Source organism: Mustela erminea, chromosome 16 (genome assembly GCF_009829155.1).
Source record: "Mustela erminea isolate mMusErm1 chromosome 16, mMusErm1.Pri, whole genome shotgun sequence".
Taxonomy (NCBI): Eukaryota; Metazoa; Chordata; class Mammalia; order Carnivora; family Mustelidae; genus Mustela; species Mustela erminea.
The window spans coordinates 31,260,098-31,287,811 of NC_045629.1; the positions used below are offsets into that span (position 1 = coordinate 31,260,098).

The 27,714-nt window shown below is 43.9% G+C and overlaps 1 protein-coding gene across 8 annotated transcripts in view; it reads right to left on the reverse strand.

The window, feature by feature from the left end:
- The window catches only part of TPD52 (tumor protein D52), a 99,727-nt gene that overhangs the window by 23,049 nt on the left and 48,964 nt on the right, over positions 1-27,714 (reverse strand). Inside the window, exon 1 of one of the 8 annotated variants that reach the window (XM_032316893.1) lies at positions 12,786-13,140. The exons of 4 other annotated variants lie outside the window; for them this stretch is intronic. In XM_032316893.1, the coding sequence (XP_032172784.1) occupies positions 12,786-12,909 (124 nt within the window). In that variant the 5' untranslated portion in view covers positions 12,910-13,140. Of the gene's footprint in view, positions 1-12,785; positions 13,141-27,714 lie in introns of those variants that run through there. 3 more of the 8 variants (XM_032316894.1, XM_032316896.1, XM_032316900.1) reach the window with 3 other exon arrangements.

The window sequence follows — 27,714 nt, forward strand, 5'->3', positions numbered from 1 at the left end:
TATCAAAATTTTACAAGACCAGTGCTCTAACCCCTGAGCTATGGAGCCAGCTGCACAAAATATCAAAATTTTAAATGGGCTCAGTATCATGGACTTTTCCTTCCACCTCAGGCTCCAAAATGGCTTTGCACAGTACCATTCTTGATCTTGTCTCTGTTTAAAAAGTTCAGTATTTTGCTCATTGTGCTTTTGTTCTAATTTTTCTGAAAACTGCATTAATCTATTATTGGTCTCGATTGCAGAGCATCTTGGTGCCCTCTTAAATTTTACAGCTGAGGCAGGTGGCTGCTGGCCTCCCTTGCCTTATCCTAGTCACAGCTCTGTGTGTGCATTTCCATGTCTCAGAGGTCTGGGTTTTCAGTCTCCTCTGGCAACAGATTTCTGGCACAGGGGACCAGAGAAACGTCTCCTCCTTTTCCTGCTCTTTGCCTCTTTCTGCCAGTGGGCATTAGAGCAATCGCAGATTCCCAACACCCCCAGGTTATTTCTGAGACAGGCTAGCTCAGTCACAGGGCGATGTGCTCTCCCGCCCAGATCAAGATGCCAGGCAGCAGATGACGGACTTTACAGGCACAGGAAAGGAAGGAGGGAAAATAACCTCACTGTTCAACAAGCGGCCAGCACCACGGCAAACCTCAAAGTATACGCATCAATAACACAACCTGTATGTCCATCGGGTACAGGGTACAAAGACACCTGTTGCAGGGTCTGTCACATATTAACTGCTAATGGCACCTAATAATTGTAACAGCTATCATCATTAGCGTAACGGTACCAAAAGAGAGCCTATCTGGAAGGTGTTTACACAACACTTTAAGGAATGAAAGTAATACAAATAAGAGAATTTAAAAAAAACACGAACTAGAGGTGGAAACAGAATATGATTAAGCTTTCTAATGCACAGACCAGGTGTGACAGGTACAATCCGTAGATGGAAAAAAAAGCTCAATGAGTAATTGCTTCTGCAGGCCCCCTCTAAAATATCTTCAGACTGCCCAAGAGAATTCTGTGATAGAAATCGGATCATGTCACTGTCTGGCTTACAATCCTTTTGTGGTTGGTTCCCTGTCGTTTTTCCAGACAAAATTCCCCATTGTTTAGCACCCAGGCCTTACTGGACCTACCCCCTGCTCCACTGGATCCCTCATACTCCAACTGCAGCCAAATCAAACTGTGGATAAGGTATGTACCATCAGAAATCACTGAGAAGGGCCCGTGTGTGCTTGCAAACATATTCCCTGTGCCAGATTACGTGACGAGACAGTATGAGACTGAAGATGGGAGTATGCGGTAGAAATCATATATAACAATGCAGTAAGAACCACACAGAGTTAATTATAAACATTCTTTATTTTATTTTTAAGGTTTTGTTCAGACTTCTCCAGTCTCCAACCAGAACAGGACTCAAAAAAAAAAAAAAATCCCCAAAAAACTCTGGTGCTAAACAATACCTTAAAAAACAAAGGCTCTTTCATGTTTTTTTAATAAATACTAGTTTGTAAATCTGCTTAAGGGGGAAAATGTAATATCTAATTACTAATAACGCTTTATGCACAGCTGCCCAATTCCAGAAACAATCTCGGGGGATTCTGATACTATCCAAGTATTTAGCAGGGAAAACAAATGTCTCAGAAAAGGGGGACATGTAGTTGTCCACAGCTGGCTTCAGGACATCAAGATAACCTTGAGATTTTATATTCCCAATCACTAGTGATTACAAGTTCTGCTTTTTTCCATATCGGCCTGTAGGTGGCAGCAAATTATCAAAATTCAATTTTAAGGCGTGGTTTGTTTTAGGGTAACCAAACAGGGTGGGGAGGGATGAAAAATTAAGGAACACAAAGGAAGAACAAAAAAGGCAGATATCAAAATCAGTGGCAAAACAACAAAAACATAACAGTCACGACTTAAGAGAATTATGAATAACCACAGCCAGCACCACCAGAGTACATTCTATGTATAATATACAAATCTGAACTAAGCGATCCAAACACAATACATCACTTACATACACCACTTCTGTGATGCAGAGTTCTGCCAGTTCCAAAGGAGGAAACTGAAGCTTACAGAGCAACTTGCCCACAGTAACGCACCTGAATGCATGGTGGGGTTACAATTTTGAACTGAGACAGCTTGATTTGGAAGTATATACTTAAAATCATTGATTTCCAAAGGACAGATGAAGACAAGAGTAGGGGCTGAAGCTCACACCTGTAAGAGACCTAGAAGCAATAATACTTAAGATTCTGTACAAAGGGGGCACCTGGGTGGCTCAGTGGGTTAAGCCTCTGCCTTTGGCTCAGGTCATGAACCAGGGGCCTGGGATCGAGCCCCACATCAGGCTGTCTGCTAAGCAGGGAGCCTGCTTCCCCCTCTCTCTGCCTGCTGCTCTGCCCACTTCTGATCTCTGTCAAATAAATAAGATCTCTAAAAATAAATTAAAAACAGACTCTATACAAAGGAAAAGAACCTGGCAGAGGAGGTCAAAAGCAATCTCTTCTCTTCCAAATGCACAGTCTCTCCAAACTTAGAGCCTTAGTTTTTCTAGGTATTATCCAATTTCCCCCTATGTTCAGCAAGAGTGCAATATTTATTGTAGAGGCAGAGTTTGGCTTTAGAAGAAAAAAAGAATACTGACTTCTCATTCACAACACAAGTTGGGAAACAGGAACATTTTAACATATAATTACTTAAAACCGTAAGAACTCCCAAAAAAATTCTTATTCAATCATTAATTTTAATAGTTCTCAGAATCTGATGGAAAACTGTTTTTCAAAGACGGCAAAGAGGGACAACGTATGATCAATATTTACTGAGATCTAATCCACCAACCAGGGAGATTCACATTATCTCATTTTGAAAAATAACATTTTACAACCAACGCCTGATGAAAGCAGTACGATTTATCCCCACCAGGAAAGTGTGACCCTCTGCGGTTAGTAATCTGCCCAGAATCACAGGTGAGATTAAAAATGCAGGTTTTCCGACTCCAAACTCTTGCTCCTTCACTTTCTTTTAGAGAAATTCCGGGGAGCAGGGAGGACGAAGGACAAGCTGGAAGCAGAGGGCTGGGGCCTCCTCTCCAGGGGCTTCCAACATCCCCCGAGGGTGTAAGAACACGTGTGGACCCCAGCTGGAGGTCACGGATACCATTACAGAGCCCAAGTGATCCGAGATTGGGGATAATTTGTTCCTTCTGGTTGTTACTATTTTAGCCACCTCCTTAATTCCTGTAGATGTGCAGAGTCTGCCTGTCTCCCCCTGAAGAGTTCTGCAGTGGAGAGCGAGCCTAGAGCCCACCAAGTGCCAGGAATGGCTAGGAGCCCAGGTGAGAGGCCCACCGCCAGTGGAGTGACAGGGAAGACGAACACAGACCGCGGGATCATGCTCCATCAATCCTAAGACAGTTTTTTCCTTTACATTTACAACTGGGAACTCAAGAACAGCCAATCAATTAAGCAGTCCTTGTGGCATAGCTGTCACCAGGGAAACGTGCTCCAAAATTTGCAAAACGGGTGTCAGCGACTGAGAACATCACAGACCTCTCGTTCAAGAAAGCCTGCATCACAACATTTTGTGTGAGGAACATAAAGCAAGACACGGATTATTCCCAGCAGAAAAGCAATTCCAGTAAGCTACGCAATGCATGAGAAGGTGTTGCAGGAAAACGGTAATTTGGTTTACTCTAAAAAAAAATACATGGACGGGAGTGTCATGGTCAACACATGTGTCTGAATAAATCGAAAAGTGTTAATAAGCATACAAAATTTTAAGAATTAAATCAGTGTCTCTTAGGCTTTTAACTTGCAGCAATTTTTCCCCTTAATGAACAAATACTCTAATGGTACATTCTAAAATCCACAGTGCCTTGGAAGAGATGAAATACAATATCCCACGCTTCTGAGAACTTGTTGGTAATTGGAGGAAAACAAAGCGCTTCGGTCTTCGGCGGCAGCGGAAATGTGTGTGATGAGCAAGCGTGGTGGGGAAGAACCAGGAAGAATGGAAAAAGAGTTCAGTCTTGACCACGTCCCTAGGTCAGACTATAAAGTCCTGATGTCCCATCGTCCTCTTTTCATCTTGCTACTACTCACGGTGCCAAGAACAAAGCATTTGATAATGCTTTATTTGAACTGATGTACCAATTAAAGATTTATTCAAACCAAGTTTTTCTTCCCTGTCCCATGCATACCCACCTACGTGACATATCCTCCCAAAAATTTCAACTGGAGAAAGCAGCAAAAAAGCCTTTTTTAAATACAAATTTTGAACCAACAATGACAATGAAGGCATGATTAGGATTTGGTGAGCACCCCTCTGCCCCGGGCTATGGCTGCAGCCCGTCCCTCCTCACACTGGATCACCCACCCAACTGCCCTTCCATTCAGCTTTGACCCTTGACCCAATTAAGATCAACTTCTTTTCTCTTCAAGACTTTCTGTAACTGGGACGCCCGGCTGGCTCAGTTGGTTAAGCAGCTGCCTTCGGCTCAGGTCATGATCCCAGCGTCCTGGGATGGAGTCCCACATCGGGTTCCTTGCTCCGCAGGGAGCCTGCTTCTCCCTCTGCCTCTGCCTGCCACTTTGTCTGCCTGTGCGCTCTCTCTCTCTCTGACAAATAAATAAAATCTTTAAAAAAAAAAAAAAAAGACTTTCTATAACTATCATTCAAAAACTTTTTAGCCATTTTCATAAAGTTTCAGATCTGAAAAAATTTTGCATCATTTTATTTAAGCACTTTAGTCAAGAAGATGAGGAAATTGGGGCTGGAGATTTTTTTTTCTAGAGTAGCTAAAGCCATGAACTTTGAAATTAGATAGCTCCGTAGGTTGACTTGTGTCCCCCAAAAAGACACATTTCATTTCCTAACCCCCAGGACCTGCGAATGTGTTTTTTATTTGGAAACAGAGGCTTTTTTGCAAATACAGTCAAGATGAAATCACAGTAAATTAGGGTGGGCCCTAACCCAATGTGTCCTTATAAGAAGAAGGAAATGTAGACACAGAAACTTAGAGAGAACAACATGGACACACAGGCAAGCAGAAGCCCAGGGACCACTCCCCGTGATCACGGAGCCAGACCGGAGGGATACAGCAGGAGGCACGGAAGGCGGGGATTGCCAGCAACCGCCAGAAGCTAGATGAGGCAAGGAAGGATTTCCCTACAGAAGGAGCACAGCCCCAGGAACACCTTCATTTTAGACTTCGAGCCTCCAGAACAGAGACAGAACACATGTCTGTTGTTTGAAGTGACTCAATTTGGAGTACTCTGTTAGGGCAGCCTTAGGAAACTGAGCCCTGTCCCTGTTCCCCCAAAACCCATTACATATTTAAAAACAGCACACACACATCACCACCTGACTCTCCGGGTTTCTGCGGAGCAGCGTAAAGGACTGTGAGCATCAAGCGTGGCAGGTACTAGGTTTTCAGTAAGGATGTGCGATTGCCCCACTTTTCCAGATGCTACAAGTCTTCCCAGTTACCTCCTGTCGACATCCTCTTCCCATGAAGCATGGCTCGTAGGCCCCTTCATCTGCCATCTCCCCTGTCACCTGGCATCATCGGCGTCTCCCCTGCATCTTCAACATGACAGCTGTCAATCATGATGTCATGTGACGTCTAAAAGGCATCAGCACCAAACCCTGGTCTGGAATCTCCTCTCCTATAACACGACCCCGGATTTTTCTTACTGCTGAGATATGGCCTCATCTCATTCCCCCAGACATCTACTTCAAGCCCCTCCAAACTCACCACTCCTGCCTTGATTCCGGCTCTGGCGATTTCTTGCTCAGATTCTTGCCCTAAAGCTCCCTCATGGTCGGTCCCTCCAATCCATTCACCACCGTGCCACCAGCGTAAACTTCTAAGGCAGGACTCTGACCATAGCACTCCTTCCTTAAATCCTTCTAGAGCTTCCCACTTCCCAGTAAGGCTCTTGCTCTTGACAGTCTGGAGCCCACCCTACCTACTGGATCCTCCCCAACTGCTCTTACCTGCTCAACACTCACCACATCTTCCAAGCTGCAGTTCCTACAAAAACATGCCTTTTTTTCTTTTTTTAAGTAATGCATTAATTCAAAAGGTAAAATAAAGTGCCTCCCATACATTTTTTGCCCATTTAATTTTTTGTGTGGTTCAATATACAACACAAAAGTTGCCATCCTAACCTATTTTTAAGCATACAATTCAGTGGTGTGAACAACATTCATGATGTTGTACAACAACCTCCACTGGCCATGCTCTCTCTCTTTTTTTTTTTTAATGTCTCTGCACATATTATTTTCTCTTCTGGAAACCCTCTCCTTATTTCCATTCCCATTCATTTCAATAAATCAGTTTTAAGTGTCTCCTGCTCTTGGAGCCTTTCCCTGGATCCCATCCATGCCCAGGCCCTGCTCTGAGTATAACACTCTGTAATGTCGACTGTACTTAGAACACAGCCTGATGGCCTGGGCAACCTTTGACCTTAGCACTATGTTCCGATCCTGCATCTTCAGGCCAGCTCAGTAACGGGTACACAGACACTCATTAGCCCTCTCGGAATAAATCAATTACAGGAAGGTACACAGTTGAGCTGGAGTAAGAATGCTGTCTCCCTTCACTATCTACCTTATATCTTGAACTTTTTTTTTTTTAAGATTTTATTTATTTATCAGAGGGTGGGGAGAGAGCGAGCACAGGCAGACAGAGTGGCAGGCAGAGGCAGAGGGAGAAGCAGGCTCCCTGCCGAACAAGGAGCCCGAGGTGGTACTCGATTCCAGGACACTGGGATCATGACCTGAGCCGAAGGCAGCTGCTTAACCAACTGAGCCACCCAGGCGTCCCTATATCTTGAACTTTTTGTTTTATATCTCATTCTCACTTCACTGCTTTCACCTACACAGGTTTTTCTATTGAAAACAGACATAAAATTTTTTAAAAAAATTTTTTAAAATAAGGGGTGCCTGGGTGACTCAATCATTAGGTGTCCGCCTTTGGATCAGGTCATGATCCCAGCATCCTGGGATCAAGCCCCATATCAGGCTCCCTCTCCAGCTCCCCCATGCTTGTGTTCCCTCGCTATCTCTGTTACAAAGAAAAATCTTTAAAAATTTTTTAATAAAATTTTAAAAAATAAAACACATGAAATGACATTTTTCTAAAGAAATACAACTTCTGTCTCATACATAATCTAGACAAAGATTGTTACATTTGGAGGTCATATACATTAATGTTACAAAGTGTGTTCACAGCCAAAAGCACCAGGCCTTTATGGGGGGGAGGGGGTGCCACACAAGTGATACTCCAGAGGAGAGAATATGATGTCCGCTGCTCCCAAGATATGCACTTAGGAGGGAAGACGTTGCAGAGGAGGAGTCTAAGATATTTGCTATTTAGTTAACATTGGGCCTACCCAAGAGAGAATCTGATAGAGTATAATCGAGCCCTAGCAGTTTCTCTAGGAAATAAAACCGTATACACCTCTCTTACACAGTCTTTAAAGAGCAACAAGGGCTTTAGGACGAGGGTCGGAATAAAAAACTTCAGTCTCTAAGGATTGTTTTCCTTAGGCACAAGAGGACATGCGTGCCTCTTTAAAACCTGGAGACACAAAGAGATACAACATAGAGTTCAAAATGTCTTCAGTGGTCTATCCAACAAGATCAAAAGATGAAGTTAATTCTCCTCCTGTAAGTCCGTGCTTGGAGTCCCTACTCTCTGGAGCTTGTGTTTCCAAATGCAACGAAGTTCCAGCAGGGGCAGAGGAATATCTGGAGATCCCCACAGCAAAGTAAGATCCTAAACAAGCAAGACCCCTTTCAAGAAACTCCAAAACCAAAGGGCTTCTCAACCACAGCACGAGGGGCATGCTGGGCAGGGTAATTCTTTGTGGAGGGGGCTCTCCTGTGCTTCACCCCATGTGGCATGGGGGCATGTCCCTTCCCTCCCCAAAGCCAACTGCTGTTGTGACAACCTGAATCACCTCAGAATCCACCTCAGAATCGGCTCCAGTGGCGGCGGTCGGAATGCCTGCCGGGGGTGAAACTGCCCTAGGTTGGAAACCGGGGACTCAATGCCAGGGAGGTATGGGACACCGGCTATTTGACACGGATTATCTTCAAAAGAAGGAGATGCAGTAGCACAGGCCACGAACACTTTATATTTCTTAAGGATATAATTTTCCCACATTCACCCGTGGCAGTAACAGTATAACAGTAGGAGAGAAAAAGGAGATGAGTAATTGCCGTCCATCAAGGCAGCAGGAACAAAAAGCTGAGGAAACTTGGCCCACTCCATTTGGGGAAAGAACCAGAACCTGGGAGATTAATTGGGCAGCGTCAGGGCCACTAGAGAGAAACGGAAGTGGACTGAGGCGGGGGGCGGGGGGGGCGGGGGGGGGGGGGGGCAAATGGGAAAAGAGAACTGGGACCCAGATGGGTCCAGAGAGCTTAGGAAACTCACCTCTCCGAGATCAGGGCCCTGAACAGAAGAGAAGTCAACTTCCCACCCCAAAAGGTCACCCTCTCCAAACTTCACCAAAAGAATGGAAGAGGGAAGAAAGATCAGAAAGGTAGAACACATTAGTATTTCCAAATGCTTTACTCACCTCGTACAGAAACTCCTGAACTGACCCTTAAATCTCTTTCATCATAAAAAGGAGGGGGGCACCCTTCAGTTGATAACTTCAGAACCACCTATCCTCCCAACCCCAATCAAGTGTAAAATGAGTAACTAGGACACTCCACAGAGAGAACAAAGGTCAGCCATGGAGAAATTTGGGGATCCCCAGGGAGGAAATCACTTCCATTCTTATCTTTCCTTTGCAGAAATAAGGAAGTTCTTCATAATTTCAATTCTGCTCTGATTTTTATTTTGTAAACCATACATTTGCTGTTTAACATCTTCACAATTAATAATGCCTAACTTTCAAGAATCATGACTTCCCTAAAAAGAAGTGAGAACAACACAGAGTAGAAACCAAAAAGCATAATAAAACAGGACAGAAAGAAGGACTCTGAGCTAAGAGAACTCCAGTCTGATATTTTTCCCCCATGTTTTTAGAATTTCAAATATGACAGCATAAAACTAAAAATGTCAGATTGTTAAATGGCTCCTGTTCCTACTTTCTGAAGTCACTAGAAATAACCAAAGGTGTTTTTATACAACAGGGCTATGTTTTTCTCTCTGTTTAAAAAAAAAAAAAAAAAAATGTTAAGAGGAAGAATGGTTCTACATAAACAGGGCTTGGGAAATTCTCTCCAAAGGCGTTCACTGAAAGGAAGAGAAAATGCAGCAAAGGACACTAGCGGGAAACAGCTGTGCTAATCGGCAAGTCCAAGACAGAATGGATGAACCCGGTACACCATACGCGGTAAAGCCCCTGATGAAGGAAATATTACACCTGGAATGATAAACCTGTTCCGTAATATCCATCCCCAAAGAGGCCAGGAGAGTGTGATCAAAAACACAAAACAAAACAAAACAAAAACGCTGGCTTGGCGTGAAGACCGAGGGATGAGTGTGAGACCCAATGTAGGCTAACTGAGCTCCGTGACATGGGGGCTTCACAGAACCTCTCTTGGCCTCCATGTTCACACTTGGAAAATGAACTAGATAGAGTGTGAATTAGACCTTGTCAGTTTCATTTCCTTCATTCACTCATCAAGCATTTGTTGAGCCATGGATGTCAGGTACTGTCTCGGGCAGCAGGGAAGAACAGTGGTTCAAGAAAGACTGACATCCCTAATGGAACTTAATATTCCAGATTCTGAAAATTATAAATCAGTTTTTCAAACCATGCGCTGTGAAATCCATTGAGCAGTACCAAATGAGCATTTTTTTTTTAAGATTTTATTTATTTGACACAGAGAGATCACAAGTAGGCAGAGAAGCAGGCAGAGAGAGAGAAAGAGGGGGAAAGCAGGCTCCCCGTGGAGCAGAGAGCCCAATGTGGGCAGATCCCAGGACCCTGAGATCATGACCTGAGCCGAAGGCGGAGGCTTTAACCCACTGAGCCATCCAGGCACCCCGCAAATGAGCATTTTAAAAAGAACAAATGGAATGGTAAGATATCATCAGGGTGTATCATGAATAGTCAAGATGAGTTCTGTTTCCACAGAATTCTGCTTTGGTTATTGATATTGGTATTGATGAGGGTTGTGGGTCATGACCCGTAGGGTGTTCTAGATGTGGGCTGGTTTTATCAAAGAGTTTAAAAATCCCTAATAAAAGACCTCTCTTTGTTCCAGCCACTGGCCCTCGTCCCCTCCTTCACTCAGACTGCTGCTTAGGAACATTCTGCCCATAGATTAAATCTCATTACTTTCTCACTTGCCCCACGATGGCCTGGATAAGTATCAAAGAATATGTTTTTCAGATCAGTGTTCCCAACCCTTCTGAGTAGGATTCCTTTTAACATCGGTCCCTTTTGTGCACTACTTGTCTGCTGATTAAGAAGATGAACAGTGGGGGCACCTGGATGGCTCAGTCCATTAGCAGTCGACTCCTGATGGCTCAGATCATGATCTCAGGGTCCTGAGATTGAGCCCGTGAAGAGCTCTGCGCTTAGCTCAGAGTCGGCAAGGAATTCTCCCTCCCTCTCCCTCGGCTACCCTCCCCCAACCCCAGCTTGCTCGCTCTCTCTAAAATAAATAAATCCTTTTTTTAAAAAGGAGGAAAAAAGAAAAGTACGGTGACCAAAAGCCACAGGAACTTTTAAATGTATTTATAATGTATCTGTCCTAAGAGCTCCTACTTAGAAATACAAAGAGTACAAATGCACCCAAGACATAGTATTCCTTCCATCTACACCTCAGAGAGATTTGCAGGCTTCTTATGCCCTGAGGGGTCCAGGGCACAGAGCCGGCTGATGACTGTTCTAGATCCTCTTTTATTTGGTATTTTAGGATCATGGTGTTCTTACTAAATGACTGCTTTGGGTGGTTTCTGTTTGTTTTAATGCTCTCTCCCCCTCCTTTTTTCTAATTAAAGCAAATTCTAAACTTGAGCACTAATGGGTACATTTTTGTTGTTCACTTGCATATATATATATATATGTATATATATATATATATATATATATATATATATAATTTTGTTTTTAATAACATGAGCCCAATCTCCTACACTGCTATTAGGGATTGGAAAGAAAATTGTTTGAAATCTGCCTGGAGACATTGTCAACTTTCCCAACTGCTTTATTTTTAACAGAAAACACCCAAAGGCAGGAATTACTGCAACTCGGAAAAGTGAAAGGAGGTGAAAAGAGGTAAGTTGAGAGTAGAAGAGAGCGAGCACCAGCTAGGCAAATCCTTCCATGAATCTCAAACCCTTGCGCACAATCACCAAAATCCACCTGAAGTCACAGAACTGCAATCTCTGCTTCCATGGCCCCTTGTCACCTGGGCTTTACTCGGCCGCCCACCTCGAACTACCTATCGTGTGTTGCTTTTTTTTCTTTTTTTTAAACACTGAGTGATATGACTTGTCAGAGACAGAGAGAGTGAGAGCACACATGCACAAGCAGGGAGAGGGAGAAGCAGGCTTCCTGCAGAGCAAGGAGCCCAATCTGGGGCTCCGGGATCCTGACCAGAGCCGAAGGCAGATGCTTAACCAACTGAGCCACTCAGGCATCCTCCGTGTGTTGCTCTTGAGGCATTTTCTATGTGTAGGATTTATTAGTTAGGATGGAGGATGCCATCCTTTTAGGGGCCACACATAGGGGAGATCCCCCACATTACAGAGGACCAAGGGGGGCCCCCAGGAAAAGGAGAGGGCAGCAAAGGAGAGGGCTTCCCAGCCAACTGCTAACAGCTGCCGCCCAGTCCCCACTTCTAGAAACCAGCTCTAACCTGGTATCTTCAACATTTTTCCCCGCCTGGAAATCCAAAGCATCCCCAAAGGTCACTACAGCTACAAATAATGGTTAGAGGAATGTGGCTTCAGCACACTCTCTACTGTCGGCATGTACACAACTGAAAATACTTAGACGCATGTTTCCTGCTGTATCCTTTACCACTTCCTTCTCAAAGATCCACTCTGTAAACTTAAAACCTATTGTTCATTAATAAGGAAAAAATTAACTTCTAGGAAAATCTGCTTACTTCTGGTAAGTTTCAGAGTAGGTCATCTAATGGTCTCCAGGCTTTCCCTGTAGAATGAGCGAACTGGCCTGGAGGACATGGTCGGGCTCCTGCTGCCCTGTGTGAGTATAAACGAAGACTTTCCCGGCCAGCACCCGGCCTTCAGAATGAGGTCATACGGACACCTCTGAAGAATGACTGCTTCCCGAGGTACAGCAACACTGAGGTCTTCTTTTCAAAAAAAAAATCTCTTGCCTAGGTATTTCTGTCTGCTGCTCTCAGGACTCCAGAACAAAATCCAGGATGTCCACTAGCAGGGCCTTAAACACCATCAGGGCCTCAGATGCCTAAGCCTCATTTAACAAAGACAAAACTTAGGGGAGAAGGGTCCTTAATAAACCATACATCGATGGCCACAAGCAAAGACCTTCCAATTCTCCCTTTTTTGTGATTTATCAGCTCAATGAACTCAAAGTGATCAGAAGAACTCTAGTGTTCCTATCAAGTACCACCTTTAAAATCAAAGTTTTATGTATAAATAAACACATTCTAAATAGTTAATGAGCCATCTCTCTCTGCTTGGATTCTGCAACAGCTTTGTTTCACTAGTTTCAACACAGCAACACCATGGTAGCTCTTGACACTAATCATTTTAAAGACAGCAAAGCCCAGGTCGTGTCCAAGCTTTGTTACAACAAATTTAACCTTAGAAAATTAATAGTTACCAAATTTCTGAAGAGTAGGTGATCCGGATGGAGACGAATTTCCACTAGGAGATAAGTAAAGATAGCTTTTGTTCACTCCTGTGTCAAAATCAAACGGGGACTGGTAATCTTCATCAAAATCCATCTCTCTACAGTCCACTCCAGAAAAACGCAGAACGCATCGTTTTATAAGTGCCTGGGACCCTTCAGTTGAATGTCGCTCTGGTCATAGTCCCATGCAACCTTGCTGAAGAAATGAACCCCAGGGTCTGAAGACCCTGGCTTCCTGGCCCCGGTGTGCTATTTCCTTCTCAGAGCCTTCGCACCCTTAGGACAAGCAAGTCTGTTTAATAAATGACTTATCTGGAGCAACCTCAGGGCTCTATCCACCACCTGCTGTTAATATCAGTCAACAATGGACCCACCAGCACAGGGGAGCAGCGCTTTCACAGGTAAACAAAGGAGGGCCAGGTTCACCAGTATCTCCAGATGTACAAACAGTCCAAGCAAACGTCAGACACTGGCACAATTACAATAAACCACAATTTTTTTTTTTATAAACGGTCAGCTGACCACAACTACACCAGGGCGGACTTAATCTTCTAGGACAAGGAAGGATTACCGGTCAGTAATCTCCTACAAAAGCCATCAGGGTGATACTTTTTTCCATCCTGGATTACAACAGAGTCCTAAAAGCCAAGCTCCCAGGTTTAGCGATCAGCTTCCTAAGAACAACTTCCTCTAGAAATAAAGCTGTGTTTCCATTATTACTTTATCGAAAGTAACGTCTGGCTTAGTGTAACAAAAATTTCAATCTGTCCTCCCCCCTTCCCTCCTTTTCTCTTTCTTCCCCTTTCCTTCCCTGGAAAGACGGGGTTTTACTGACGTAGACATCCGAGAGACGAATCAACTCTGAAGGGAAAGCTCCCAGGATCCTGGCCCCCTCCTGGTTTGCGGCCACACCCCTGCAGGTCTGCAATTAACCTGCTCCAAAACAGGCAGGAGCCGCCTAACTGCCGCTCGCTGCCCACGCCCTGCAGAGTGCCTGGGTCTCAGGGACCTTGGAAGCAAGATTTCTAAGTCACCAAATTCATCTTCTTCGACACAAGTCTATTAGCAGATTCTTTCTGTGTTAACCATTGCCTTTGCTCAAGGGATAGCTCTGGAAGGTTCTGCGGCTGTTGAATGAATGGCTCATCTACTATTAAGGAGGTAAAAATAAAGGCAATCCTTCTCTAGGTGGGCAATGGTCTGTCACAGCATTAACCAAAAAAGGCCATATTCTACCTCTGCAAATTGACCTGATAAAAATACACTCTCCCTGGATTGGAAGCAAATACAAAACCTAAAATATTTCAGTCATTAAAAAAACAAATCTGTGTCTACTGTATACAACATCTTTGCACCAAGACAGTCTACATTCATCTCAACTTAGGATTCATTTTCTATTTTGTTTCTCATGTTGTACTCTATTTTTGGCAAGACTTTATCTTGAGTTTTTAAAAGTTTATTTTCAACAACAAAAAAATCTGCCTTTTTCTTCTAAAATTTACCAGAATTTGCAACTATAAATGCTGTTAAGTTAGAAATGGAGGGCGCCTGGGTGGCTCAGTGGGTTAAGCCGCTGCCTTCGGCTCAGGTCATGATCTCAGGGTCCTGGGATCGAGTCCCGCTCTTTGCTCAGCAGGGAGCCTGCTTCCTCCTCTCTCTCTCTGCCTGCCTCTCTGCCTACTTGTAATCTCTCTCTGTCAAATAAATAAATAAATCTTTAAAAAAAAAAAAAAAAGTTAGAAATGGAAAATAATGGTTTCTTCATTATTATGATTATTATTATTGTAAAAAAATGAATAGCCTGGCTTCTTAAAACCCAAAGTATCTCTTAATTGCGATGGGATGGGCATGGGATGGGTATCACATCTCTGGCCTAGAGTGTGGTTGACTGGCCTCTGGCCCTATCAATACCCTCTACATTTGTTCACTAAGTAACAGGTAGAAAAAACAGTTCTCCTTCTCAATACTTCTTCTTCTTCCTAGAGCCACAGGCAGTAGGAAGTCTTAGGGACTGAATGTCAGTAGAAAGTCTTAGGGACTCAATGTTTGTGTCCCCTAAAATTCATATACTGAACCCTCACCCACAGTGATGGTAGTAGGAGGTGGGACCTTTGGGCAGTGATCAGGTTCAGACGAGGCCAGGAGAAGATCCCCTAGGATGGAATTAGCATCCTGGAACGAAGAGAGAGCTCTCTCTCTCAGCCATGTGAGGACATAAGATGACAGCATGTGCCAACCAGAAAGAGAGCTCTCACCAGGAATCTAATCAACTGGCACCTTGATCTTGAACTTACCAGTCTCCAGAACTGTGAGAAATAAATGTCTGTTGGTATAAGCCACCCAGTCTATAGGAATTTATTGTAGCAGCCCAAACTAAGACCAAAATCTAATACAGACACACATACAGCACAAGCCACAGCCACCTCCACACTTTTCGCTAGCCCTCAAATGTCCCATGTCGTTGACCTTCAGCGGTGACATCCATGTTACACCCTCTGCCTGCAATGCTACCTTTTTTCTGCCTTCTGAAGTCCTTCAACCTTTGAGACTCAGGCAGAAATGCCACCTTTTCTTAGAAGCCCTCCCAGGTTCTATCCCTCGTCCCAGCACTAGCTCCAGCTGCAGCACACAGAAGGGGACATGTCCCCTTGCCAGTGCCCCTGTGCCTCCACATCCTCCCCCTGCATTTCTATGCATTTTCTATGGTGATGCCCACTCTGAAGTTTGGGCTCTGATCAATGTGGCATGAAGAAAGCCAATAATGGCTCATGCGGACGCTGCACACCGTATTTGTCAATATGAGGATGGAGAATTTAAGTGCCGTCTAAAATTTTTACCCTACCTGCTTAGGAACAATCTTGCTAACATCTTGTCTCTCTGAATCAGCTGTTCTCCAGTCAGATCCCAGTCAAGGCACCGTAGCAGGTAAGGAAAGTGAGAACAGAAGCCAAGAGGTGGGAAAAGCATGGGACATGTTAAGGGAATGGCAAAAATTCAGTTGATGCAAGATTCGTGTATGGAGTAGAAGGAAGCGGTGAGACAGAAAAGATGGAAATGTAGCTTGAAGACAAACCGTTAAAGACCTGGAGTGACAACTTTTATACTTCACAGAACACGCAGCAAAAATTTGCTGAGGGTGTTTGAGCAAGGTTCAGACAAAACAAAATGTTTCACAAAGATGACTCTGGAAATGGACAGCAGGCTGCCCACAGGTAGAGGCTGAAAGGGCGGGGACTCAGAAAGTGTCTGCTGGCACAGCCCAAACAAGGAGGGAAGCCTTTGCATCTGTGACTAGTCATCACCAACTGTTGGGACTACTGGCCCAAAGTAGGAAAAACCAGGTAAGATTTGGTTCTGCCCTGCTGGACATTACCACTGGGTATTCGAGAAGAACTTCAAAATCAACAAGCCTAAAACTGAATTCACCAGTTTTCCTGACCATATTCCCATCTCTAAATGCGCCATCCCGAGGAGGCCCAAGGCCTGACCTCACAGGAATCCCTGCCCAGTGTTCCTGCTCTATAAGGAGGCACCACCAGGAGCTGTTGATCCAACTTTTTTCCTGCTTTCCGTTTTCTTTGTCTTCTCTCACTGACCACACCCTACTTCAGACCTACCTGGAGTGTTCTGGTGCAGACCAGCCAGCATGATGCCTGCCTATGGGGAAGATGCCCACAGGGCTCTCTATTTAACACTCTTTCTCTTGAGGAGTTTCCTGTCACCTGCTCCATGAGGGACTGTCTACCATAGTGCTGACTTACTCCCTATCTTAGGCTTGGGCTTCAGATCTGGCACAGGCACGCAGCCTGGCCCCCTTGTTTACAGGGATGACCCAGACAGTGCCTACAACAGGTCTTCCCTGAAGATGACTGGATGAGTCATGGACAAAAGCAATAATGCCTGTAACCTGAGCTATCCGATGCCTGCTGGGAGGGGCCAAGGGTCTCTTTTCTCCTCCAGCCTAAAGGTGAGAGAACCACTGCCAAGTCTGGGCAGAGAGGAAAGGAGAAATGAAACAAGTAAGGGATGGGAGAAGCAGCATCTGAGCCCCCTGACCCAGCTAACCGGGGCGTCCCATGAAACCAGCACATTTCTATTCTGCTTACTTATGGTTAGAATTAGAAAGAGTCCCATAATACCTACTTTCCTACCATCTCCCACTATGGCCTCCCCATGTTTCAGCCAAACTTGATTTTCCTGTTTCTGGAAAACATCCTACGCTTGGTTTAGGCAATTTTCTCAAACTAGAATATCTCTTCTCTGTATTTTTACACCTGTCACATTTCTACCCACTAATCAAGCTCAACTAAGTAAGTAACACGTGAGTGGCATTAAGTATGAGGAATGTTCATTTTGGTGCTATCTAAAATAGGAAAAAAAATAAATACAAATGCCTACTAACACTGAATTATTTAAATGCTGGATTTATTTCACGTAAGTGGAAATTATCCAAACATTAACATGATGATGTAGAAATGTACGGATTTTATAAGAAATGATCTTTTTTATACATTCAGTAAATAAATCAGGTTCCAAAACGGTCTGTACTGTATGAGCCATAACTGTGTAATAATCGGAGAGAAACCAACCAAAAGAAAATGGGCAGAACAGATCTATCCTACAACCCCAGCAAAGTGTTTATGTGCTGTATTGCCAGCAGAGGGAGTCCATGAGCAGCTCATAAATTAATTTAGGGCAGCCAATACGATGCATACTACAGAACAGTAACCCATTAGATGACTCGTTACTGCAAATAAAAATGGAGTAAGTAAAAAAGACTATAAAGAATATTAAGTTCCTACCTGCCTATTAATACTTCACTCAAATATGTATGAGCAGGTTCTCCCTAATTTCAAGGGATATTTAGGGGAGAGCTTGATGTAAAAACTCCCCAACACATACAACAATTCACTTGGAGGGGCCTGACAGGGCACACAGACAGATGATGTCATCACCAGTAGGAGAGGCAGGTCACTAATATCGGACACTGAGGACATGTCACAGTGACACAGCAGGCAGCTGGAAGGAGCTCCAGCTGGCCAAATATATGACAATTTCATCACTGATAGAATTAAGGATAGCAGTGGATTATAAATCACTGGAAAGAGAAATCCAGGAGTCCATATGTGATGCTTGACTCTGTGTGTCATTCCGACTGGGCCACAAAATGCCCAGAGATTTGGTTAAACACTGTTGTAGTACGTCGGCAAGGGCGTTTGCGGATGAGAGGAACACGGGAATCGGTAGACACGGAGTAAAGCAGATTGCCCTCCCCAACACGGACGTGCCTCATCCAGTCTGCCTGAAGGCCTGCCCCAAAAGGAAAAAAGAAATTCTATGAAGGACATGACTGCATCAGTTAGAAAAACTGGAATGGAAAGGCAGATTCAATCAAAGTATTTTATCAATATCAAATTTACTGAAGTTGAAACTGTCCTGGGGTTAGGTAAGAGAATATCTCTAATTCTTGGGAAATACAAACAGAAAAGATTTAGGAGTAAAGGGCCATGATGCATGCGACTTCCTCTCAAATGATTCAGAAACTATCCTGTGTGTGTACATATACGTACACAAAGAATGATAAAGCAGATGGGGTAACATGTTAACAGTCAATGAATATGCACAGAACATGCAACTGTTGGGGGCGCCTGGGTGGCTCAGTGGGTTAAGCGTCTGCCTTTGGCTCAGGTCATGATCTCAGGGTCCTGGGATCAGGCTCTCTGCTCTGTGGGGAGCCTGCTTCCCCCTCTCTCTCTCTGCCTGCCTCTCTGCCTACCCGTGACCTCTATCAAACAAATAAAATCTTTTTTTTAAATTATTTTTATTTATTTATTTGTCAGAGAGAGAGAGAGAGCACAAGCAGAAGGACCGGCAGCCAGAGCAGGCAGAGGGAGAAGCAGACTCCCCACTTAGCAAGGAGCCCGATGCGGGACTCGATTCAAGGACCCTGGGATCATGACCTGAGCTGAAGGCAGCTGCTCAACCAACTGAGCCACCCAGGCGTCCTAATAAATAAAATCTTAAGAAACAAAAAACAAAAACAAAAACCTATTTGGTAAAGTATTGGAATTGCAAACAGGTGATCGGCCTCCAAAGCCTGGGTCCTTCCTGGAGCAGGAACAAGCTGGTTAAGCACCAGACGATGAGCCAAGACATGACATTCAAATGACCTGAGGATGTAATCACCAAGCAGAGTCCATGTCACGAACAGGCTCCAGGTGATGGAGGATGCAAGCACGTGCGATATGAGAAATACCTGTCTGGTTATTCACAGCACCCAGCACATGTGTTTGGTCTTCAGACACAGTTCCTGAAAATGCTTCAGACGGAGCTTTAAAGGTGAAATGGGTATCTCTCATTATTAAGGACCCCAACCAAAGGGAGCTGCGAGTTGCCAAAAAGGACCAGTCACGTGATTAGAGGGCTGGCCCTTTCAGTCCTACCCGCCCCCCCAACCACGCCCACTGGGAAGACCGGAGGACCTGCAGGTTCAATCAGATAAGGGCAGCCTTACACGATCTTGAGGACGGCAAATAAGCCTCCACAAAAACCGGAAAGGACCCAGCTCAGAAAGCTTCCAGGCTGGTGAATGCATGGCTTTGAGGACTGCCACATTCTGAGAGACCTCCATGCCCTTCTCACATACCTCACCCTATTTATCTCATCATCAAGCTGGTGAGTCATATCCCTTATCATACCCTTTAATAAGCTGGTAAATGTGTTTCCCTATGCTTTGTAAGCTGCTCTAGCACATTATTCAGACCTAAGGAGGAGGTAAATGGAACCTCCAATGTGTAGAAGGCCAGGTCAGAAGCACAGGTAACAGCCTGGGGCTTATAACCAGCATCTAAAAGGGGTTGGGGGAGGTTGAAGGGACTGGAGTGACAGCTATTTCTGGGTAGACAGTGTCAGAACTGACTTGAGCTCTTGGAAACTTTGCTGGTGTGTCTGAGAACTGCTCAGTGTGGGTGTGGGGAACCTAATCCCCACACTGGAAGAGGGAACCCAAAAAGCACACAGGACTACACTCGGAGTAACAGTGAGGGAGGAGCTGAACTTAAACGGCAGGCTCAGGAATGTGAACGTGATTTTCTCTAATAATAAAACAACTATCGGTTTGCATTTATATCATCCTTACAGCCCCATGGGGTGGGAACTCTTCCATTTCCGGATGAGTGAATGTAGGGAACTGAGAAACGAGAGACACTGCCCTCAAGTCTCCTAGCAGTAATCCACCTCACACTGCATCAAAGCAACGGGAGCCATCTCCAGTTATTAGCAATGGGAGGGAGAGGGTCAGAGCTGTACTTTTAGATCATTCCTGCCCCCGTATGAAGATGGATTACAGAGAGATGGGAAATCAGTGAGACCATCGGCAGCAGCAAGGGTGTTAGGAACTGAATTGTGTCCCACACAAATTTCATTATGTTCAAGCCCTAATCTCCAATGTGACTGTATCTTGGATATAGGGCCTTTAAGGAACTAATTAAGGTTAAATGGAGTGATAGGGCCCAATCCAAAAGGAATAGTATCCTTACAAGAAGAGGCCAAGACACCAGGAAAGCTCAGACGCACAGAGGAAAAGCCACATAAGGCCACAGCAAAAAGACAGCCGTCTGCAAGCCCAAGAGAGAGACCTCACCAGAATCAACTTTGCTGGCACCTTCATCTTGGACTTCCAGTCTCCAGCGAGAAAAGAAACTTCTGCTGTTTAAGCCACCCCGTTAGAGATGACCTGCTACGGCAGCCTGAACAAAGACAAAGGGTATGTTCCCGGGAACAACAGTGGGAACAGAAAAGTAGAGACACATTGCAAGACACCACAGAGGGATCATCGACAGGTACGGCAACCCAGCTGGATGCCCCGGGGCGTGACAGAAAAGACCAAACTCCGTGACTCCCCAGCAGGAGTTGTGAAAGTTGGAGGCTGCATTAAGAGGACGACAAAGAGGAGCCGTGGAAGGAAGGTGGGATGCTCTAGATGACCAGAGAATAAGCTCCACTCTGGCAGCTTGGTTTATATTGCTCAGGAGATTTCTGAAGGTAAACTCTTGGATTCTGGGGCTCAGAAAAAGGTCAAGGATAAAGAGATCCACGTGGGAATCCCCAGAACCATCAAGGAAAAACCCAAGAGAAGAGCAGACCTATGAAAGAAAGAAAAAAGGCAGGAATACCTGCAAGTAGGAAGCAGATCAAAGAAGCTGCAAGGGGCAGGAAATGCCTTTTCATGATGGCAATGGTGATGATGGTGGTGGTGCTGGCAGAAACAACAGTTACGACTCATCCCTAGAAAACTTTATGCGCTAGACATTCTTCTTTGCCCTTCCTACCAACCAACCCTATGAGGAAGGATTTTTTCCTTGACTCTATTTTATAGATGAGAAAACTAGGCACATGGAAGTTAATTGACTCCCCTGGGCACACAGCTAGTCAACGGTGAAGGCTGGTTTTGAACCTGGGTGGTCTGGCTCTAATGCTCTGTAGAAGCAAAAACCATGGAAGAGAAACCCAAGTGACCAACATCACAAGGACAACAGGAGGAAAGGAAGCGGACAAGACCAAATGTCACAGAGACTTACAAAGAAGTCACTGGACCTGGGTATCCTGGGGATTATCTTAAGGAAATTTTAGCCAGAGTGATGGTGCCAGACAGATCAGTAGAGGCCAGTGGAGGAGAAGAAGGGTGGAACTCTGAGAAGACAAGGTAGGGCTTGTGTGTTTGTAGTGTTTGTGATGGAGAGACTCGGGAGGCAGGTCAGGGATGGTGGGGGGGGGGGGGGGGGGGGGCTTCAATTCTAAAAGGAATCATTCTGGCTTTCTTCCACAAATGCTAGCCCTTGGGAGCGGGGGGGGGGGGGGGGGGGTGGTCAGCCCTCAGATTAGAAACCACAGGAGAATTTTAGGAAATATTCCCCTATGGAAATGCCATTACTCTCTCTAGTTTTACTTTTTTACCCTAAGAGGAGAAAAGTCCATTTTAGCACAGTACAAGAAAACACCATCCTCTCTGGGACCCCCTCTCCAGAAGAAAAATGCATAAATTAGCAAACAACCTTCAAATTATTGAGACCTCAATGCATATACTCTAAGTGATAAAGGAGTTCTGACAAAGTACAAAGCCATGTACTTGACCCCACTGACTTGCAAAGAAATTCTCATGTGGCAGGAGCTAAGATTCTAGGTGAACATTTTCCTGCTCTCTCAAAATAATTGAAATTGAAGTTCATGTCCAACAGACAAGCCAGGGACCCTTTTTTCTTCCTAAAAAATGTTTTTTGACATGTTAAAAGAGCAAGAGTTATGGGGTGCCTGGGTGGCTCAGTCATTAAGCATCTGCCTTCAGTTCAGGACATGATCCCAGGGTCCTGGGATTGAGGCCCGCATCGGGTTCCCTGCTCAACCACTCCTCCTGCTTCTGTTCCCTCTCTCTCTATGAAATAAAATCTTTAAAAAGAGAGAGAGATAGAGACAGAGTTACACTTATATAATGACAGTGAGACTCCATTTCCTCTCTAGACATAGGTTCTGGGTGAGCCCTTCCCTGAGAACACCACAACCTGTTGAGAAATCTGAAGAATGCCTGAATTTTCTATCACCAAGGATTCAGAAGTCAGACTCCAAAATATACAAAAAGGTCTCACTCTTTCAATGAGGTCATCTCTCATCCATTCAGGACATGTTGCTGCCACCACTGTCCTCAGACTGAAGAGAGTTCATTATTAGCACACCAGAAAACAACGGAAAATAGCTCAACATGTATCATATACCCAGGTAATTCATTTCCAACATACAGACTTTACTTTATAAATACAGTTTGAGTTCAAGTTTGATGGCCCCTCACAATGATGAGTGGTTTCTATGATTACAGGCTCATGTAGAAGGTCTCCAACCAGAGCCTCTCAAACTTTAATATGTTCACAAACTACCCAGGGACCATGTTAAGCAACAGATTCTGACGTAGGAGGTCTGGGTGGGGTCTGAGACTCTGCCTTTTGGACAACCTTGGGTGTTTACTGAAGCCTGCTTTGGATACCAGCTGCTAAGGGGGCCTTAGGATAAAAGATTGGACAAATTCTAAATACTTGTCACTCTACATGGCCTTAGCACTTTTCAAATATACATTTTTTAAATATAAGAGATTTCTGTAGCCAAAGGGGTTTTGCTTTTTGGTGTTGATTTCTGTTTTCCAGCTATTCTAACAGTGCACAAAGCAAGCCGGTTTGGAGAAGACAAATGGGTTATGTCATGACAGGGTGTACACCTGACGGACCTTTTCAAGAGGATAATTACTCCGAGTTTGGAATTAGGATAGTATAACCAGTCTAGAACAATGGCTCAGTAATAAGGGAATGGAAGACCATTCCATCGAAGAGTAAGTACCAAGGGTGTATGTAAGAGCAGGGTGGTCTCTATGGTCAGAGTATGGGAAGATAAAGAGGTTTTGCGCCCAAGCAACATGTTTCCCATTTGCTGACAGAGTTTGCTGACAGAGCTCCGCAGGGGTCTATAAACACAACCGACTGTCAGAACCCTGAAACAAATAAATGAACGGGTGGATCAAATTTTAATTTGGAAAAACTTCCACGATGCTTACACGGCTGTTTTCAGCAACTAGAGGCTCCAATGAAACATTTCTCCTTAAGGGAATGAGAGTTGTTTTAGAATAGTAGGCACTTACTGAAAATTAACATTTGAGTATGAACTTCAATCATCAGCGAGCAGAGGCATGGCGGAGTATACCAAGCATGCTCAAAATACCCTACTGCCAAGCCAGACATTAAGGCAGCTGAGCCTGCTTCTAATTATAATAGGGGGGAGCACACAGCATAAATATTGCCCGTTTTTTCCCTAATTTTATTACTAAGGAATAGTCTTATGCTAAAATGTATAGCATTTCTATCTGAACCTGCTAGTCTGGCTAATGCACGATATTGCATCTCTAATTACAAATTTCACATATTTTCCTTTTTCAAGACAACAGCAGAATACCAATGCTCCAGGTATATGCAAGGACAGCCCATTACCTTGAAACCAAATCGGTAACTAGAAGACTTTGAAAGTAAGCCAGTCTTCTGATTCAAGACTGAGGGCCAAACAGGGAATTTTTTTTTTTTTTTTTAAAGTATCTCAGTAACAACCATTCTTACCGTTCAGGCTTCTTACTGACTCGTTTTTAGAAAAAGTCATTACCAAACAGGTATTTCTTAAAACAGCATATAATTTTATTCATTCCAGTAAATTCTCTCAGTGGTAAAAGGAAGGGATAATCCAAGGTGCAATGGGAAAGGAGCATACAGTAGAAAAAATGTTTCCCAAAGAAGTATCCAGAACTACGAAATCAGGCAATTTCTGTTCTATTGTCCCTGAAAGATCAAAATAAAGAGCTATGTGTATGATTCAATAATTGTTCTTAATATGGCTAAGATTGCTGACTAATCAATGAACAGATTTCCTTATTCTTGCACACATAGACAGACTACATTTCCCAACTGCCCGTACTGTTAGATGTGGTCATGTGACTCAGCTCCAGCCAAATGAAATGATACTTATCTAACATGAGGTTAGATAAATAATAAAGATTGCTGATAGCTACTGATATTTGGAGGTCTTTACCACAGCAAAATTTAGAGGGAGCTGACTAATAGAAATATTTTGCCAGGGACACCTGGGTGGCTCAGTGGGTTAAAGCCTCTGCCTTCAGCTCAGGTCATGATCCCAGGGTCCTGGGATCAAGCCCCACATCAGGCTCTCTGCTCAGCAGGGAGCCTGCTTCCCTTTCTCTCTATCTGTCTGCCTCTCTGCCTTATCGTGATCTCTCTGTCAAATAAATAAATAAAGATCTTTTAAAAAATTTTTTTAAAACTTTAAACCGACCATATATCCCTGGATGAACAAGTTTTAGAAAACACTGTTGGCTGCACAGCAATCTAAATGTAATTAGTGTGGCAGAACTATATGCTTTTGGTGGATAGAAATCACAAATTTGTGTTAGATACAGATTTCACCACAATAAAAAAAAAATCATATAATTTTAAGGGTTGAGACAGTCATTCACACTTGAAATTACTACCAGAAAGACTAAAATAAGAAGTTCCAATTGAAGCAATTGGGCGGAGAGATGGGAACATAGCTACCATGAGTGAGAAGTATTTAAACATCTTAATATTCATAAAAATCTTAATATTAATACTTAATAGTATTAAACATCTTAAATATTCTTTCCCGAGTGCACAATCAAGACCTCTGTGTCCCTACTTGTTCAGAAAATGTTTCTAGTGAACAACAAGAAGACCCTGGCAGAGGTAGGCTGGTGAGGCTGTCCCACTACGGAGGCCATAGTGAGTGAGAGAACAGTCACGAGGGAACAAGAGGGCATCATCACCAGGCCAGTAACCCATTTCAGATCCTGCCATCAAGTTCCCTAGTATTTACATGGATGAGTTGAAACCTTAGGTCCACACAAAAACCTGCACACAGATGGTCACAGAAGCTTTACTCATAACCGCCAAAAACTGTTAGCAATCAAGATGTCCATTAGGTGAATGGATAAACTCGTGCATCTAGACACTGGACTAGTATGCAGCAAAAAAAAAAAAAAAAGAAAGAAAGAAATGAGCTATAAAGCCATGAAAAGACACAGAGGAAACTTAAGGCATATTGCTCAGTGAGAAGATCCAGTCTGAACCATACTGTATGGTTCCAACTGTATCACATTCTGGAAAAGCCAGAACTAGGAACACAATAAAAAGATCAGGGGTTGCCAGGGGTTCCAGAGGAGGCGGGGGTAACAGGCAGAGCACAGAGGATCTGCAGGGCGTGGAGCTGACTCTGACACTGTAATGGTGGATACATGACATGCGTTTGCCCAAATCCACTGAAATGCACAACCCAAAGAGTGAGCCCTAATGTTAACTGTGGACTTTAGTTAGTAATAATGTACCAATACTGTTTAATAGTTAGAACGTGTACCACACAAATGCAAGATGTTAATAAATAAGGGAAACTGGAAGGGAAAGTGGATATGGGAACTCTGTATTATCTGCTCAATTTCTGTTAACCTATGACTGTACTACAAAAATCATCTGTTACTTTAAATTAAAAAACAACAACAACAACAACAAACATGTTTTACTTACTTTGCTGTTCTGCCCAGGGGAGAACACCAAGGGCACTGAAACTCACCTGCTTGGACTATCAGCAAGGTTTCGAAAGTATCTCAAGGACCATCCCACAAAGCACACTTATTTATAGTTTCCAGGGCAGGTCTGAGCTCATGATGCAAGAAATGACTTAATTACCAAACTCCATTATTAATGCAAAGTAAACAATCACCTGAGCAGTCTAGTTAAATTCCTCTCATATATTTAAAAAAAAAAAAAAAAAAAAAGTGGTTTGAGTATCAGCTTCCTAGCCAAAGAGCTACAAATATATGGTATAATTGCATTTTCAAAGAATCCCCTACCACAGGTGAAAGGTGGCTTGCAAACTAGCTATTGGTCTAACACATTTCTTAAAACTAAACAGAAACAGAATTACTTCGTAACTTCAATACAGAAGTAAGACACCACGTTTGAGGGCCACACTAAACCCTCAGTCTTTTCCTCTTGGCAAAATTCAGTAAAAACAGTCAAGCAAGATGACAGACCCATCACAGCCCAAAGATACAATTAATATTGGCAGCCCTTGTAGCTTTCTGTGGGTTTCTAAGGAGGCAGGCGAGACCCCAGGATGTCCAATAAGTGGGGTTCTAAACATTTAACCAGCATGCTGATCAAAACAGAGAGCAATTCCAATTTAGATCCTCCTCCATAAGAGGATTTGATTTAGCGAGATAATCCTCCGGAGGAATCTGGCCTCTGAATTTTGAGAAGCAGAAATCAAAGGCAGTAAGCGTACGGGGCGCGATGACACACAGACACCAGCTCAGAAAAGACCAGACACCATGGTAACACTTGTCTCAACCGGAAGATGACAGCTTTAAATAAGCTGATCGGCGCCCTGACGGGTTTTCTCTGCCACATTCTCTTACTTTTTAACAAAAACAGAAACACTGTTCCAACTGACTTCTCTTTATAGAGTTTACTCTGCTGCTTCAGAACTAGCAGAGGGAGAAAAGCAGGCAGACAGCACTTCCAGCTAAAAACCAATAGAGTTTCTATAACAGAAACTAGAAGCCACTTCATGGAGAAACTCCCCGAGAAACAGGGCTCCTTCAGGCTACTGGGGACAAAACAGTTCCCCAAGCGGCACCTCAGAAATGGGCAAGAGTTACCTCCTCCCGGCCAGCTTAGCCAGCTGTCTGTTGGGTGCTGTGCTGAGTACTACAGTGCTATGCTTTGTATTCTATGTATCTTAGCACCAGGAAGCCAGCCAACAACATACTTAGTGGGGGCATAGGGAGAAGGCAGAGATGATCTAGACAACAAATGAGCACAAAATAGAAGTAAATTGGGCAACCACATGTTGAAACACATGTGTGTGACAGCTGAGGGCTCCAAGATATTGGAAAGGAAGGTGCATCTCAGAACTTCAGACAAAAAACTATCTAAAGCTTTTAAACAAATGATTCCAAAATTCAGCAGCTTAAAACATCAACCGTGTATCACGTCACAGTTTGGGAAAGCCAAGTGTCAGGGAGCAGCGGAGCTGGGCATTTCTAACTCGGGGTGTCTCACAATATTGCAGGCAAGGCCTCAGCCAGGGCTACAAGCTCCGAGGTCTTTATGGAGCTGGAGGTAGCCACAGAAATGCAGCAGACTGTAAAGTGTACATTTTCAAAAAAAAGGGCTGAATATAACTGGAAGATATGTTATGGAAGGCGCAAGTGCTCTGGAGTCAGGCAGAGGGGGGCCATCAATCACAATTCCACGGCTCACTGGCTGTCTCCCCTTTGACAAGT